Source organism: Canis lupus, chromosome 34 (genome assembly GCF_048164855.1).
Source record: "Canis lupus baileyi chromosome 34, mCanLup2.hap1, whole genome shotgun sequence".
In the NCBI taxonomy this organism is placed as follows: domain Eukaryota; kingdom Metazoa; phylum Chordata; class Mammalia; order Carnivora; family Canidae; genus Canis; species Canis lupus.
Window position 1 is genome coordinate 26,699,165 of NC_132871.1, and position 18,269 is coordinate 26,717,433.

Below are 18,269 nucleotides of genomic sequence, written 5' to 3' on the forward strand. Positions count from 1 at the left end.
ATCACGACCTGAGCCAAAAGCAGATGCTCAAGAACTGAGCCACCCAGGCCCTCTTAAACTTTGTTTCTTAATCCTTAAGGCTTTTGCGAGTGGTTTTCTTATTTATTCTTCAGAAAGTGTATGACAACCTACCCTCTTACCAATGGTGGATGTACTTGTTCATCAAGTTGGAGATTGGTGGCAAAAATATTCAAGTTTAGGGCACTGATAAGGGGCTGTGATACAAATAGTCTGAATTGTGAACTGAAAGGAGATCTATTCAAATAACTAGGCAGGATGGTTGCAAATTTGACTTTCTATTTTGATTTCTTGCCCATATAGAGAGTTCAAAATATTTGCATAAAGAATGCCATGCAAAGTAATTCTTTGGGGGCCAAATTTTTATCAGAAGCTTCCTGGGTTTAAGCCCACAGAGCTGTCTGTACCACAGAGTATAGAAGAGATAATGTTGGCTGAAAGGTTTTGAGGATAGAGGTGACAAAGTGTCCATCTTTGGAAGAAAAAAAAGATCTTTAATCTGACTTTCATGGACAATCTGACTTAGAGAAATACCAAGCCCCCCAGGCTCTTTTGAAATTAAATGCACTTCCACCCCTACATGACTTAGGGGGTGGACTGCTGATTGTTTATTGTCTATTGTTATTGTCTAATTGGATGCTTTATTAATAGTTTTGGATTTATATAAGTTGAAATAAGAAAAGTATTGTGTGCAATGTTGCTTTTCCATATCATTTCTCTCTGGATTCATTTAGCAGAGGTTTATCATGTATTTCTCATTTGCAAGAGGCAATACTAGATACAAATAAATACTATACTGTAAGGAATGTTCTTTACCTTTCAGAAATTCACACAAATGTGTGAAAGAATTATATGATGAAATATAGATGCTTGTCAAATTGATTGCAGGGAATGTATCTAGTTAAGAATTATGACCTCCTTCTGCATGAGTCACTAAAACCTTTGAAATAATGACCTGGAAGCAAGGTATAGAAGCTTATTTGTTCAAGGATTCAACATCACACAGATTGCTTCAAATCAGAAACCAAACTGTCTTCCTTCCATAATGTTTTAGTCCTAACTTTTTGCTTTCTATGTGTAAAAAAATTCTTATTTCATGCTAAATTATAATAATTCTTGGACTGAAGGAGTGAAAAATATAATTTAATGGCTATGTACTATCAGTCCAAGTTTTTTAGAATAAACTCTGAGGTACTCTAATGCTGTAAACATTGTTTCCTAGTGGAGTTTTTAATAGGAGAAATATTGTTTGGAAGATTAGAAAGGTAAAGTAGGATATAAAAATGATCTCAAGCTCTTTGAAAAGTTAGCATAGCATTATGTTACAGAAAAATTATTTGGTTTATTTACACTTTTACTGGCTTAACTTCATCAAAATGAGCAAAATGTAGGACTATGGAAGGGGAACATCCAATATGAATCATAGATAAGAAGAAGAAATAGGGGCATAATTAGGGCCTGATTTCCCTATCATTGGAATGTTACAAGGATCACTCAAAAAGTGAAAAGCAGGGTGTTTGAAATCTGTGTCTCAACAAATGTCCCAAAGGGCTAGCTAAATATCCTTAGCCTTAACTTTAGCTTGAGGCATTCAAAGCCAATAATTCTTGACACATAGTTCCTGCTCCTATTAATTGACAAAAAGTGAATGGAACTGTCCTTAGGGAAGTGCTTAGTTCAGACTTTACCATCCTGCAAATAAAACTGCTGGCCCTGTTCCCATCCACAACTTTGTTATTCTCGGATGAAAGACCAGAAGAAACTTCCACTCACCTAATCAATTAAGCCCTGTGTCAGACATGATACAAGGTACCACAATACCAAGATGAATAATGCAGACCAATATGGAAAGTGCTACACTAAGGATACCTAAATAGTGCCTTAGAAGGTACGCCTATGTCTGGAAGAGAGGGAGAAAGAGAAAGGCTGAGAGAGTAATGCTACAATTGCATCTTAAAGGATGGACAGGAGCGATTCAGCAGGCTACAGGCAGGGCAGACCATGCCAGCTGTGTAGGAAAGACGAAATATATCAGTAATAATGCAGTGGCAGAGCCTCGTGAAAAAGAATCCAGGAACTCAAGGCAGGACAAAGAAGGGAGAGTAACAGATCTTCACCAAGGGTCATCGGTGTGCCAAGGATAGAGCTAAGATTTTTTCCTAGAGGGTTCAGAGGATGAGTCAAGGAGGAGATAGTATTTATCCTGATGATAAGGATAGAGTAAAACTGACAGGTAGAAGAGGGAAAGGCAATAGATCTAGTTAAGAAAGTTTGCAAAAGGCAGATAGGAATGAAAGTACATGGCCACCTTTTTCTTCTATTTATGTTCTCACCCTGGACATCTCTACTAATCCTGTGGCATCAAATACCATTGTAAATAGATATTTCCTTAATTTAGATCTCCAGCCCTGAACTGACCCTCAGCCACCCAGCTGTATGGATGTATGCTTATTTGGAATCTCCACTTCAAGGTCTTGCAATCACGTCAACTGTTTAATATTCAATACTGAGCTCCTGGTTGTCTTTCTTTCCCAAACCTGTTACTCTTCCAATCTTCCATCCCAGTTATTGGTACCATCATTCAACCAACTGCTCTAGCAAAAAGCTAGGAATCATCCTTGATTCCCTTTTTCTTCAATCTTCATATCTAATTCCTCAGTGAACAATTTGATTCCACTCAACAACCTTCTCAGGTCTGAACACTTCCCTTCATTTCCTGATCCAAGTGATCATTTTTACCTTATTCTTCTATCTGGTCCCCTTGTTTCTCCTTTGTTCCTCTACTATCCATTCTTCACTCAATATCCAGAGCTACTTTTAAAAAAATGTAAGTCAGATCATGTCACTCCCTGCTTTAAGCTCTCTAATAGCTTTTCCTTGTTTCTAGACCTAAATCCTCACCTACCACTTAGCTCCCAGCTAGCTTCTCAATCTCACCTTCATTCTTAACTCATACCACATGCTCTAGCTGTACTGGCTTCTTCTCTGTCTTAAAAATGCACAAGGTCTTTCCCACTCAATGCTATTGGACCTAGAGCTCCCACTTCCTGTGGTGATCACCCTCCATCTCTTCCTGTAGTTGTCTCACAATCATCTTTCAAGTTTTAATTCAAGTGTCATTACAAAAATATGCCTTCTTAATGAAAATTCTACCCCAATTTTTCTAAATCATTTCTATAATTATTTCCTTCTTAGAACTTGAGATGTAATATTCTGTTCATTTTCATTTACATGTTTATTCGTTCTCTCTTTCTAGAGAGTCGCAGCTCTGTGAAATAGAGGCCTTATTTCTCTTTAAGCATCATACTCCAAGTACATAGCACAGTATCTGGCTTAAAGCTTGTGTTCAATAAATATTTGTTGAACAAATGAATGCCAAAGTCAGTAATATCTTAAGACTATAGATAAGGGTTGACAGAATTAAATATACAAACACATTATGTAAAATAAGGATTGAAAAGGATCATTTAGTTTGCTCATTTGGACATCACTGGTGAGAGTACTGAATTTGGAGGGAAGGCAGTGGTAGGAATGTCATGGGTGAGGAGTAAAACGTGAGATGTGAAGTTGAAGAAAAGTATTCTAAGATGCTTGACTGAAAAGGGAACAATGAAAGTATAGTCTTGGGGATCTAAAGAAAGTTTTTAAATTTTTGTAAATGTGTGAGACCTGTATATATTTCCATGTGAGGAAAAGGAAGCAGTACAGACCAAGAGTTTGAAGGTACAAGGGAGAGAGAGGTAGATGATGGAGAAAGGTTATGAAGAAGATGGAATTGGGGAGTAGGATCTAGAGCCCAAAAGGGATAAGTCTTTAACAAAAGAAAGGCATCTCTTCTTCTGAGGGGCAGGGCATCATGGAAAATATCATTTAGAGATTCCATTTCCCCTGATAAAAGTGAAGAAGGAGAGGCAAATATGGAACTTAACATAGTAAACAGGTTTTAGAATACAGACATGAGAAATTAAGAGGCATTAACCAGGAGTTCATAAAAGAAATGCTAAAAAAAAAAAAAAAGAAAGAAAAAAGAAAAAAAAAAGAAATGCTGATTGTCAATGAAGATTCAGTTGAAACCATAAGTTTGGTGCCAGTTTCTACAATTGTGTGATTCATTCATCAATCAAATGTTTATTAGGTATATACTATGGTCTAGACCCTTTAGTCGATGTTGGAAATGCCAGATAAATACATCACACTTTCTGAAGTCTGGTGGGAGAGAGAAACAAGCATATTAATTAGCAAAGCCTTGTGATGAGGGCTCTACTAGAGGAATAAAATTATGCAACCAGAACACAGAGGATGATAGAAAAGGAGTGGGTAGTTTCGGGTCATAGAATCGATGGTTATAATTGAAAATTTCAGAATTGGAACTGAAATGTGCTTGATGACAATAGGATCCTGGAGGAAGAGGTGGCTCCCTGGAATGGAGGAAATCATGAAACTGTGAGATTAATAGATTGGAGGGCATTCAGGCAGATGCTGAAGTTGTGTAGGAAAGTGGAAAGAGTTGTTTTGGACAATGAGTCCTATGTGGCTGTGACCCGCATATCTGAATTCTTGATGAATATCTGTGAATGACCTGGAAGTCCACACATGCCAGTGATAAGGACAGGTAGAAAGTGATATAGCCAGATACAGTTAACACAGAAGGAAGAAAGCATTGTACATGAGAGGAATATCATTGGAGTGTAAAGCAGCAGTGAACAAAGAGGAAAATGCCCAAACCATTCCCCAGCCTCCTGGCACATGGGGAATCAGAAGATAATCATCCTTTACTCAAGAGAATTGCAGTCAAAACAGTCAAAATGTGTAATGATACAGGAGTTTCAGAGAGCCCAGTAGAAAGCACTGAGAGAGAATAAATTGTGCTCACATAAGAGGAGGGAGGGAGAGAGATGGGGAGGAAGTAAGAAAGAAGGGGAGAGAGAGAAGAGGGGGAGAGGAAGAGTCAGAGGGAGAAAGAGAGAGAAAGATGGAGAGGGAGGCTCACACTCTAGCAATGTCTGAAGATGGCAGAGAATTGGGAATGGAAATGATTGATCCAAAGATGACAAATGCCTCAGGTATGACTTACTTCTAGAGCCTGCAGAGGATAGCAGGCCAAATGATGTCTGCAATCTGAAGACACCAGCAACCTGGGGTTGGTCTGCTTGTAGTCAAAGGATGTTGACAAAAGGACCACTGACTTCCCTCCAACGCCAACACCCAGTGTAAATGAGCATTGTTGGTCTGTTGGAGCCCAGAGGAAAATGCTCTTTAATATCTGCTTTTTTTTTTAAAACATTTAGTTTTGAAGTTGGTTTTCTCTGATTACAAAAGAAATACATATTCATTGTAAAACAATAAAGTAACACTGAAAAGCATAAAGCATAAAAAAGACCACTTAAACCCCCTGAGGAAGAAGATATAACCATGTTAACATTTCCATATCTGGCACTGATAGAATGCTGCGGCATTTATCCGTTAGGGCTCCGAAACATACCTTGTCAGTGTTTCCTATGTCTGTCTCTCCTACCCTCTCCTTTCACTTCCCATCTTTGGTTCTGCTACCTTTCTAGCTTCGTCTCCATTCTTCCTAAATCCACATCTCCATGATGTCTGGAGTGAAATTACTGTGCGTCTATTCATCTATTCACTAAGCACTGAGTGGATGTCTCCATTGTGGTTGCTGGTGTTGGAGTTGTGACGCCTGTGGCCATGTTGCTCGGGATGCTTCTTTTAGTTCTCCCAGGGGTCAGAGACCATGTTTGCTAGGGAAAGTCTGAAAGCACTTAGCTTTTCATATTCACTTTTTTAAAAATTTTTATTTATTTATTCGTGAGAGACAGAAAGAGAGAGAGAGAGAGAAATAGAAGCAGAGAAAGAAGCAGGCTCCCCACCAGGCATGGAGCCCAATGCGGGACTCGATCACAGGTCCCTGGGATCATGACCTGAGCTGAAGGCAGATGCTTAACCAACTGAGCCACCCAGGCACCCTCATATTTACTTCTTAAAAGAGACAATGTCACATTGTGGGTGAAGCTAACCTGTCCCCCACACAGAGCTTCTGCTGGCAGCTACTCACTATCATTCACCATGGAGGTGCTCTGCTCTTTTCTTTACCAGCAAGATCCAGTCTCTTGGGTCACACACAACATGGCAAACCAGAGTGGTTGACTTCAACTGTCCCGTCACTAGGGGACCTTGAATAATGGTTTCATCCCCTTGAAAATCCCTATGTGTACTTTCAGTTTCCTCAGTCTGCCTCCATTTTCAGAGAACAGAAGTAAATCAGGGCCAGTAAGAACAATGCTCTCACCCTTTTTGAGCTGGATAAATTTGTCCTTTATTTTACCACATAAGTCAGAACTACTATATATCACAACTCTGCTAATTTTTCTTCTCCTCCTTCCTCCCACCTATCTCCTGCCACTTCCCCAGAAGCATAAAGCTTTCAACATCCTGCTGTCCATTAGCATAAATAAACTCATGCTTTTAAAGTAAAAATAGGTTTAAAGCTATATTTGTTAAAGACTGCATTACCATAAGGGGATAAAAATATTCTTGAGTAACAGGTAGATCATATACTTTAGAGACAATAACATGCTTCTATTGTGGTTCCCTGAAAGTCAATTATTTTAGCCCTAGATTTAAACTTTAGATCTCAGCATAAGTTATGTTTCCACCTCAGAAATTGTTAAACCATGCAGTTTCTCAGGACATGTACCTTCACGTTTTCATTTATTTTTTTTTCTGTTGTCAACATACTGTGGCCAGATCTAAGAAATGAAAAAGATAAAGTGCCATTTAAATTCAATATTGGCTATATGAACCAGTGAATATTTTCTCATTACTTTTCACCTGATTTTGACTTAGCAGTTGTTAATTTAAATTCTGTGTATCATTTATACAATAGATAAGAAAATACTGGGCTAAAAAAGAGCAGAAGTGGCAAGAAATGGAAATGAGAGATCTTCAGCGCCTGGAAGAACTGAAGAAATTAATGGCTGAACAATCAGTGAAAGACCGAGAAAGGTAAAAGAAAAATCTTAAATTGCATAGTGATGGAGATGGTAGGGTAACCAGTAGCAGAGGGAGGATTTTTCTATACTTAATGTGTTCTTACAATATTTATATTCACAAATAGATAAAATGATATTTATAATGCATTTCAGTCTTATATTCATACACAAATCTCTAGCTTGCCATTTAGTTCCTTAGATAGCTTCCTAGTTAAAACCCTCAGAGACAATTTCATAGTGTTTGATTGCCCACTGTGTGCATGAAATGATATTGGCTGCTGCTGTGACTGAATATGTTGACCTAGAAGGAGGAAACCATTATTCAGTTAAGAAGGGAGACCCATTTACTGTGAGGATGGCTGGGGAAGGCAGTACACAATTATACCTGTATGTAATTCGTTCTAGTATACTTAGAATGCACCCTATATAGAAAAACACAGAGGATTTCTTGGAATGGTGTAATTTTAAAGCTGAAAAGGACATTTGAGATCAACTAACCCAGTGTCCTGATTTTATGAATGAGTACCCTGAGAAATTAAAATTACTTTTCCAAGTTTACTGTATCAATCAGGGTCAGTGAGGAGACAGAGACAACATAGTAATTTGAATAGGGAAAATTTAAGATAAAGAATTACTAATTCTAATAGAAAACTTCTGTTATATAAAGAGATAAAGAGAACTTTAAAGAAAATCCCAGGGCTGAACGAAGGTTCCCATAGCAGAAACAAATGTGGAAGTGTCCCCCCCCACACACACTCCATGGTTGGGATTCAAACCTCATTGTAGAAGACACAGTTGGGGTTCACTGCATAGTGAAGTTCTTAGATGGGCTCAACCAGCATATGTTCATAGTCACTGGGCAAGCAGGAAACACCCTGCTTGAGTATAGGAGGCCAAAGCTAGAAGTCAACCACTGGGAGGCCTGCAAAACTCAGTGGGAATCTGACCATGGGAGTGCCTCTGAAATTTGATGGGAAGCTGATCATTGAGTGCCATTGGAACTCCATGGGTACAGGTGCCACTGGGTGTACCCCACACATGCAGCAGGCAGCCATATGGTAGAAGCAAGAAGGAGTACACCAGAAACAGGAAAGAAGGCCACTTCTTCCATCACCATCTTTCCAGAACCCCTTTCTGACATAACTTTGTGCCAGCTGAAAGGGAGAAATAGTCACAGGGTGTAGCTCTACTTTCATAGAGTAGGCAATGAAGGGTAGGTTTGGAGTTATGAGATAATAAATTGATAACTGGCTTCTGAGTAGATTTTAACAAGAGATAAATTAAGAATAGCTCTTTGGTTTCACAAAGGGGGTCACAGTAACTTTACTGTTAGTGTAAAAAACTTGCCTGGAACTCTGTAGTTTCTACTAAATTTTGCTGTGAACCTAAAACTGCTCTAAAAATAAAGTTTATTTAAAAATTACCTCATAGGGGTGCTTGGGTGGCTCAGTCAGTTGGGCTTCTGACTCTTGGTTTCAACTCAGGTCTTGATCTCATGGTTCATGAGATTGAGTCCCTTTTTGGGATCTGCTTGGATATTCTCTCTCCCTCTGCCCCTTCCCCACTCTCTCTCTCAAATACATAAATAAATCTTTTTAAAAAATAAATAATGAAAATTACCCCTTAGACTTATATTGGAAAATATAACCATTTTATACAACGAGGTTCACTTACATATAGGAAGCTTCCTTTGTGACCCATGGGAGTTATCTCAAACTCCAGTCACCAAGTTTGCAGAGTAAATCTGAAGTTCCATGTAGATGCCAGACAATTCCTAAAGATTTTCTGGATGAAATTTACGTCATTTTTGAGATATCTCAGAATTTTAGAGTTCAGTTTAATCTGTTATGGAGAAAACTGAGAATACAGAAAAGCCAAGGCTCAAGGCTAAGAGGTAAAACAGCCAATGAGAAACCAGCCAAACAAGCACAAACTAAGATAAGGTGGATACCAGCAAATAGGTCATGCCATGAGTCAGAGACAAAAAATCCCACTAAAGAACAAGACAATGGTGGAGGCCAAAGGCTGGTTAGGTAGTCTGAAGCTATGCTGGAAAAACAAGAGAGAGCCATAGGAATTAAAGGGGGTGGGAATAACAGAACAGATGTGAGGTCCCAGCATCTAGCAGGCATGCTTCTAATAGAATCTCCCCCTCAGAGCCAGGGAGTTTCTTTGATTACAGAGCCATTTCAGTCTTTTGCTTCCTGTTCCAATAATTATCAAGATTAGCTGACTCAGAACTCCAGTTGAAAAGAAGAAAAGGAAAATCAGATTAATCTGCATTACATAACAGGAAAAAATAGGCATGTCACACATAGCAAAAAGAGTACTAAGTACTAGAAATCAGGGGACCAGGGTTTTAGTCTTAAATGTTCATTGAATAGTGTATGACTTGGCCAAAACCATTCGTTTAACTTCTATGAAGTTCTACCTTGTTCTTTGTAAAATTGAACTGGATCGTTTCTGAGGGCTAAATGAGCTATCAACTTTTAGGGGTCTATGATCTGTAGGTTCAACTCATGTGACGTGTAGACTTGGATAGTTATGAGCCTAATATTTGCATGCCAGTGGGAAATCAGTGGAGAAGTTCATTAAAACATCAGGATAATATAATGTATCAAAAAATTGTTTCCTGAAAATGTTGGATAATGTTGTAAATGAAAGCATTGTCCTCATTCTGTGACTTAGGGAGATGGAGTTCAACATGTTAAAACTACTGGTAGCTTTTGCTTCTGGCAAGAACCAGAAGTTCTGTTCTCTAATAACCACCCTGACACTAAGAAATCTGGCTAGGTATTTTTTTCTCTACTACTAAATACAGTTCACAAATCTCATATTTAATTTTTTAACTGAAGGCACATATTTTCACATCAGAATAAAAGCTTGAGACAGTTTCTAGATCTGTTAAAAACACACACCTATGGCCTTGAGGGTTTAAAAACTTCTGTTGTTCATTTTCTTTTTCTATTTTTTAATTCTAAGTTTCTTGAAAACAATATCCATAAATTACCAAATATATTAGGTCAAACTGTAAGAAAATTCCATTTCTGCAGGTCAGAAATGGTTAAGCATTGGCAGTTTTATGTGGTTCAGCATAAAAAGATATAGTGATTCATTTTATTTATTAATTATGTCTTCCTTCTCAGTTATAATCTGTGTTTCACCCTCATTTAAAAATGTTTTTAATTAAATTTAATATATAGTGTATTATTAGTTTCAGAGGTAAGGTTTAGTGATTCGGCACTTGCACATAACACCCAGTGCTCATCACATCATGTGCCCTCCTTAATGTCCATCACCCAGTTACCCCATCCTCCCACCCAGTTCCCCTCCAGCAACCCTCTGTTTCCCATAGTTAAGAATTATTTTATTTTATTGACGTTGTCTTTGCCAAAGTTTCCACTAACCTCCTGATTTCCTAAGCTCTGTTCTCTTTCTGAACATGTCAGAGAAGTTAAGAGGGAAGGTTCTTTAATCAGGTTGTCAACATTAGAATCCTGGCTCCATACTTTATAACTATATGACTTTGGGGTAAGTTGTTCAACTTCCCTGTGCTTAAATTTCTTTATCTGTACAATAAAGGCATATCTAGTGTCTACTTTATAGGGGTGTTGCAAGGATTAAAGAAGTACTGAATGTAGCACACATTAACTATAAGTGATTACTATCAATTGAAATTTTAAAACATAAGATACTTCCTAATAATTTTTTTCTCAAAATATTTAAGCATTTTAACATTTTAGATAAAACATGTAATAACGAGACATTTTATTAAAAATAAAACACGAGGTTCAAGCTAAAGTGCCCGTTGATCACTGTCATATAATGTCTTCTCTTGAAGTCCTTTCTGTTATCAGTTATCTACTGATATATATGCATACATTCTATATGTACCTATATAAAAAATGAGTTTAAAAACAAAAACAAAAAAAAACCCAATACATTTTATAATATAATACTATTGTATTAACTCCAGCTGACATAACAAAATACTATAGACTGGTGGTTTAAACAACAGAAATTTATTTTCTCACAATTCTGGAGACTAAAAGTCCACGATCAACATGCCAGCATGGTGACTTTCTGGGGAGAATTCTTTCTGGCTTTTAGACAACTATTTTCTTGCTTTGTGTCCGTAGGTGGAGAGAGCGACAGTAGCTCTCTGATGTCTTGTCTCACAAGGACATTAATCCCGTCATGAGGGTCTACCCTCATGACCTCATCTAAATTTAATTATTTCCCAAAGACTTCATCTCCAAACACCATCACATTGGGTATTAGGACTTCAACATATGAATTTTAGAGGGACATGTTCAATTTATAAAAACCATTTGTGTTTATAAAAGCATTTATGTATCTATAAGTTTACCTATTTATTATTAACTATTTTTTGATTACTGCTAGCATTTAAGATTTTTGTGCCAATTAGAAAAGGTGCTCTGTTTTAACGGCAAACTGCACAGATTCTCTACCTGAATAGACAAATTAGGAAAAGACCCCTTTCTGAACCATAGCAGTCAGCTTGACAAGCAGCAGCAAAAGTGGACTCATTCCCTGTTTATAATCCTGGTCCAGCATCACGTTTGCAAAACATAAACTTTAAAATTATATGTAGCATCTCTGCAAATAGATGTACCTAATTCTTTGAAAATAGTAAGTATTATCCACATTTCTTCTAAAATTTAGCCATCTGGACTTTATTTCCAAGAATGCTATGAGCTAAGTGTCTGACTTTCATTTTTTGGTTTAAATTGATAGCCAACTCTCTCAACATCAATTATTTAATGATTCATCCTAACTCACTAAGTTGAAATGCCACCTTTATTATGTATTATACTTCTAATTATACTTTCATATCCATATGGACTCTCGATTAAATAAAGACTGATCTATATTTATATTTCTACATTGATACTGTGCTGTTTTAATTAATCTGTTTTGCTATTTGATAGAGCAAGTGTTCACTCATTATTCTTTTCAAAAATATCTTTTTCTTATGTCAAATTTCATTTTAAAAAATTCTGTTGATTGTTTGCATTGAAATTTTTTTAAAGAATACATACCAAACTTAATCTCTAATCTAGGATCATCCTTCTGGAATAGCTCTCCAGTTCAAGTCTTCTCTCAGCTTCTTCAAAAGATTTCATAGGATTTTTTCTGGTGAAGGCTTCAAAATTATTTTGGAATAAGTAGAAATTGATGACCAAGAAGCGAATTCTAGATTTTCTTTAGTAGCTGTGTGAGGAAAAGTGTATGAACTAGGAAGGGACACAGAGGTGACAAATGTCCATCAAGTATTTAGATTAGGTAAAATATGAGGACTTGTTTCATTAGGAGTAGAGTTTGAGGTAAGACAGAGAAAGAAACATGGTCTTGAATATTATTGAGCTATTTCTATCCTCTTAGGTTGAAAGATTTAGTTAGTTTGTTCTCAATCTCTTATTTTCTAATAAATATATTTAGCTATAGATTCCTTTTTTCCCTGTCTCTTTAGCTGCATTCTACAAGTTTTGAAATAGCGTTTCATTATCTAATTTCTAAATAGTTTACATCTCATTTTTGATGTCCTAACAATAAATTGGTAGATATTGGGGTATTTGCCAAAGGCAAGGTTACTTATAGTTTTCAATTTTTTCTACTTGTCTATTTTCCACATCTTTTCATAATAATGTACAAAAATTTAGAATACTCTATAGAAATCTATTAATCTTACTGCTTTTAACATTAAAAAACCCTCTTTATTGAAGAACTTATATATTACAAACTCTCTTGTTTTCAGTGTACAATAATTTTTAGTAAATTTGTGTAGTTGTACAACCATTGCTATAGTCTAGTTTTACATCATTTATATCATCCCAGAAAAATCACTCACACCCATTTCCATTAATTCCTGATCCTACTCCCAAGTCCCAAATAACCACTAATCTATTTCTGCCTCAATAGATTTGCCTTTTCTGGACATTTTATATAAATGTAATGCATCAAAAATAAATAAATAAATAAATGTAATGCATCTGAGTTCTTTTCCTTAGCATAATGTTTTTGAGGCTCATCCATGTTATAGCAAGTATTGTTTTTTTCCTTTTTATTTCCAAATGGTATTCCGTTTCAGTATTACTTTTTAGATCTGTTTTGCTAGGACAATATATGTTTCTTCATGTTGGTAAGAGATGAATGTATACAGGATGATTAACCAAGCAGGGTTCAAAATTTACATAAAAGTATGATATCAACTCTATAAAAGACTTTACTTTGTATTGAGGTGAAGTATTTACTCACATCATTCCCAAATGTGTGAAGAATAATAACTGATCTCAACTTCTTAATGAGACCCCATCATCCAGGGTAGTGAACAAAGATGAAAACTTTTCCATTAAAAGTATCTCAAGTAGCAGCCCGGGTGGCTCAGTGGTTTAGCGCCGCCTTCAGCCCAGGGCATGATCTTGGAGAGGGGATCGAGTCCCACGTCGGGCTCCCTGCTTGGAGCCTGCTTCTCCCTCTGCCTGTGTCTCTGCCTCTCTATCTCTCTCACATGATTAAATAAATAAGATCTTTAAAAATAAAAAAATAAAAAAATAAAAGTATCTCAGGCTCTTTCATTTCAAAATGATCTCATTTTGGGTTATCTCTCTTCATTTGGTTGGGGGGGGGGTGGCGCGTGTAAAACACCAACTCCAGTCTCCGATGGAATGACTGGATAACCTACAGATTCTGACACTGTTCAGGGTCCTCATTACCCTGTTCAATTTCATCTCATCCTTCTATCTCTCCAGGGTATAGGCAGTACTATCCAATAGAAATATTATGCAAATCAAACATACAATTTAAAATTTTCTTGTAGCCACACTTAAAGATGTAAAAAGTGACAGGTGGAATTGGATTTTTTTAAAAGATGTATTTGTTTATTTGAGAGAGAGAGAGATAGCACACGTATGCATGTGAATGAGCATGGGGAGGAGCAGAGGGAGAGAGAGAATTTTAAGCAGGGTCCACATCTAACAGCACAAAGCCTGACACTGGGTGTGATCTTACGACCCTGAGATCATGACCTGAGCCAAAATCAAGTCAGATGCTTAACCACCTGAGCTACCCAGGCACCCCTAAGATTTTATTTTTAAGTAATCTCTACACCCAACATGGGGCTGGAACTCAAATCCCTGAAATCAAGATTCACATGCTCTTCTGACTGAGCCAGCCAGGTACCCCTTTATTGAGCATTCTTTACGTCAGATATGCACAGGGAAGAGCAGAAAGCATCATTCCTTCCCATTACCATTGAAAGTTGCAGAGTAAATATGCAGAAATTAGATCATTCTTCCATGCAGAGGGCCCTCTCTCCTCTTGTCATGATGACATTTTGTAAATGCTTGTTAAAATGTTCAGTCTCTAACTTTTCTGAAGCTCAGCTCTCTGAAGTGCAGCTAACGTAGACTCTCCTTCCTCTGTATTTGCCAACTGTTATTTTTACAAGGATGGATGTAATTGTGACATTTCACTTATTTATATTCACTGTTGTTCTTTGTAATTTAATAAAAAGCCTGCCTTTCCCACTTACCTCCTTTGTAATAACTTTAACATATTTAAAATTTTAACTGTATGCTCTAAAAGGTAATTTAAAGATTTCTAAAACAGACTTTCTTGGCTAAGTAGCTCCTCTGGCTAGCATTTCATAACCAGATGCCTGAATGAAGCCAGCATGACCAACAACTGGAAGGTAAAGATGTAAGAACTTCTTTGGTCAATGCTAATATAATCCTAGAGCACTTTGCATTCTTGGTTGCATTCTTGATTACAACAGCATCACCTGGGTCTGGGAGTATTTGAAAGTCCTAATGCCCAGGCCAGGCCCCAAATCAATTAAATCAGAATCTGTAGCAATGGGATCTTGGTCCTAACCATTTTTTTTAATATCTTCAGGGGATTCTAAAGTGCAGTGAAGTTTGAGGACCAGTATACAGGACTTCTTTTTCTATTTTTTGAAGTATGGACCCAAATCATCTACTGGGTTCTTGAGAAGATCCCATCCTTTGTAGATGTGCCCTGAATTTTTAAATTCTGATGCTATTCCTTCATTGAAATAGTCCAGGGAAGTTATGGAGGTGAAACTTTATATTCATGGAGGATTTTATCAATTCAAGAATCCTCTGTAAGCAAAAATCTTGCAGGTTTCTCTCTAAGCAGGTGTGTATGTGTGTGAGTGTGCATACAGGTGCCTGGGTGTGTGTTTAATGGAGAAAGTAATGCTTTGTGTAATAACAAACACTAGTTTTTAGTTATTGTTTCTGAAAGAAGGGAGTTTTTCTATGTTGCAACACAGTACATATTTGAAGTTTAAGATGGTGATGACCATTTGGGAAGGAAGAAACTAGAGCCAGCTGCCTTCCTAACACTAAATTGCCTTTGTTAATCTAGTGTGTGTTTTGGGGTGCTTGCCAACAGCAGGAAATTGACAATTATTGCATTTTCTAAGTAGTAAAACCAGATGTTTCTATTTTCCATGCCTTTTCTTAACAATATACAAAATTCAGCATGTTGTATTGGAAGACATTAAGGGCATTTAAAGTGGGTTCACAGTCTAATCTGTGATTTTTAAAGAGTATGTTTATTAGAGTGACTTCAACAGAAACTTTACCAGCATTTGTTATGTTTTTGCTTCTCAGCAAGAGATTTCCCAAAATTAGTAGAATGCTCTTGTTCATTAAATCTCTGTCAACCAAATCCCCATTCCAAGTGGATGTTCCAAATAATGTCGACCAAGGATCACTGTGAGACATTAAACAAATATAGTTCTTATTAAGACTGTTTGCTTTGTCTTTTAAATGATATTAGAAATGTTTCACAAATTAGCATTAATGTAAAAGACTGAAATAGACCCCACTGGTAACCAAAAAACCATTTTTCCAACCCATAGAGGCAATTCTGTCTAAAAATAATAATACTTAGAACCTGCTCATCAGGGGCACCTGGGTGACTCAGTGTTGAGCATCTGCCTTTGGCTCAGGTTGTGACCCTGGGGTCCTAGGATCGAGTCCCACTTCGGACTCCCTGAGAGAGCCTGTTCTCCCTCTGCCTGTGTCTCTGCCTCTCTCTCTGTGTCTCTCATGAATAAATAAAATCTTTTTAAAAATGAACATGCTCATCAGTATAATATAACTAACTATGGCATGTATGTGTGTGAGTGTGTGTATTTTCATATATTGGAGAATGAATAAAAATTATTTGGACTTAATTGTAATATTGTATTGTTAAGGACTATTGTAATAGTTCTTAAATGCATTTTAGCTGAACAAGCATAGTTGACAGAGGGAGGCTTAGAAGTTTATGAACAAAGTAATGTACAGTAATTTTAATGTGAATATAAATAAGCAATCTTGTGCCAGTGGGCAGACGGAGCACCAGCTGGGCATAGATGGCTCAGCTAAGGGTCATTGTAGAGGTCTTGGATGATGATTTATCTCCTGAGGTAGGCAGGTCCAGCTTCAGATCTATGATCCTTTCCAAACCATAGCAATCAGAGAGTACCATTTGTTTAGGAGTTTGGGCTGCTTTAATTTATTGTTTACAACTTTGATTTTTGATTTTAGAAATCTTTGCTCATTAAAAAAGCTACTGGATTTCTACCAAATGCCACATTGATCTGTCTGTTGCAGTTACTTGTTTAGGACATAAAATGGAATGTCAGCAGGTATGTGTTTGGTTGAGGGTTGGCAATATTCAGAAACCTGTTATAATACATTTTTATACAAATGTGCATTATTGGTTCCCTTTAGTACCCATCACTATTTGTCCTTCATATGTATGTGTCAATGAAGTGACCACAGATGCTATCATTTCAACATTTATACCAATATGGAGAGGCAAATGATTTGCTATGTCTTTTCTACAGCAAAGGGATGCTTGTTCTCCGATGCCCCACATGGTCTTTTGAGTGAAGTAGAGGCAACCACTGTTTAGGTTACAAAGGTTTTTAATCACCAACTCCTTAGCAAGGGAGTTTTACTAAGCACTTTCCGGTAATGACACACTGACCTATTAGGCATAAACTCTAGGAAGATTTTCTAAAGCTGCAGGGCTAGGCAGGCAGAAACTTGGCAAGCATGGTTAGATGAAGGATGTATAAAGCCACAGGCTGGGAGAAATGTAATGGTAACCTCCTCAAAATACCACTATGAGGATACAATATAGCTTCAAGCACTTGTTTACCCTTCCCTTCCTTGCTTGGCACTACTCCTGTAAGGAACACACACACACACACACACACACACACACACACACACAGCTATCAGATGATATTAAATAGTAACTACTTAGTGAAAGGAACGTGTTTATGATCTAGGTTATTTTCTTACTTTATGTATTTTAATATGAGTTTGATAGGGTCATGTAGTTTTAGAGCTGGGAAAGCATCCAGCCTAGCCTCCTTGTATTAACTAGGGTTCTAGTTTACAAACAACTAAATCATTTCTGCTTGGATTTTGCAATAAAAACATTTCATATTAGGGTAGCTTACAGAATCATTTGCAGAACTGAGCTTAGAAAATGTCTGGGAATAACAGAGGCTGGAAAGATAATAAGAGGCAAGACTGTACTCCAACTCCCTGCACAGACTCATCCCAGCAAGTCCAGCCACAGTCCATTAGATGCCACAGTTTGCACCTCCTCCTCTGCCATTTCTGGACTCCAGATGTCCCAGTTGGCAGTGCTGCTTTTAGTCACACTCCTGGCACACTGCTGCCACCAGTAGCCTTCACGGTGTCTCCACAGGCCCTGCCTCTTTGCATTACTGGCTTCGAAGTGAGGCAGCTGATGGGCCGAACTCAGATCACATGCTCATGAGCCAGCTGCCAAGGTGGGAAAGCAAGTATCGGACATCGCTTTACAGGGGAAATTTCTTCAAAAGAAGGACTCAGAAGCTGAGAAAAGGAAAGAAAGATTAAAAAGATGTCTCTTATAGTCCACAGTTAGAGTTGGCAAAAATCAACATACCCTTCTTTTCATACCACATTGCCAATAAATTTCCTTCCACCAAACACAGTAATTTTACCTTTTACAACTCAAAACATGCTTACCTCATCTTAAAGGGAATCAACTCGAAGTCTCATGTATTACATTTTGTCTAGCTCTAAATTGAAGATCTCTAAATGATGTCTTTTTGCTTTTTTGTTCTCTGGTTCTATTATGATCCATCCCAATATTCCATGACTTATGGACTAAATATTAGATTACTACCAATAAACATGCCTTATGTAA

The 18,269-nt window shown here is 37.3% G+C and overlaps 1 protein-coding gene across 16 annotated transcripts in view; it reads left to right on the forward strand.

Moving 5' to 3' along the window:
* The window catches only part of CCDC148 (coiled-coil domain containing 148), a 281,608-nt gene that overhangs the window by 176,515 nt on the left and 86,824 nt on the right, over positions 1 to 18,269 (forward strand). For 15 of the 16 annotated variants that reach the window (XR_012024035.1, XR_012024041.1, XR_012024036.1 and 12 more), the window contains one exon: positions 6,914 to 7,032. Coding sequence is in view for 4 of the 16 variants with exons in the window: in XM_072811479.1 (XP_072667580.1) it covers positions 6,914 to 7,032 (119 nt within the window). In the remaining 12 variants the exon portion in view is untranslated. Of the gene's footprint in view, positions 1 to 6,913; positions 7,033 to 16,603; positions 16,695 to 18,269 lie in introns of those variants that run through there. The other variant, XM_072811482.1, reaches the window with a different exon arrangement.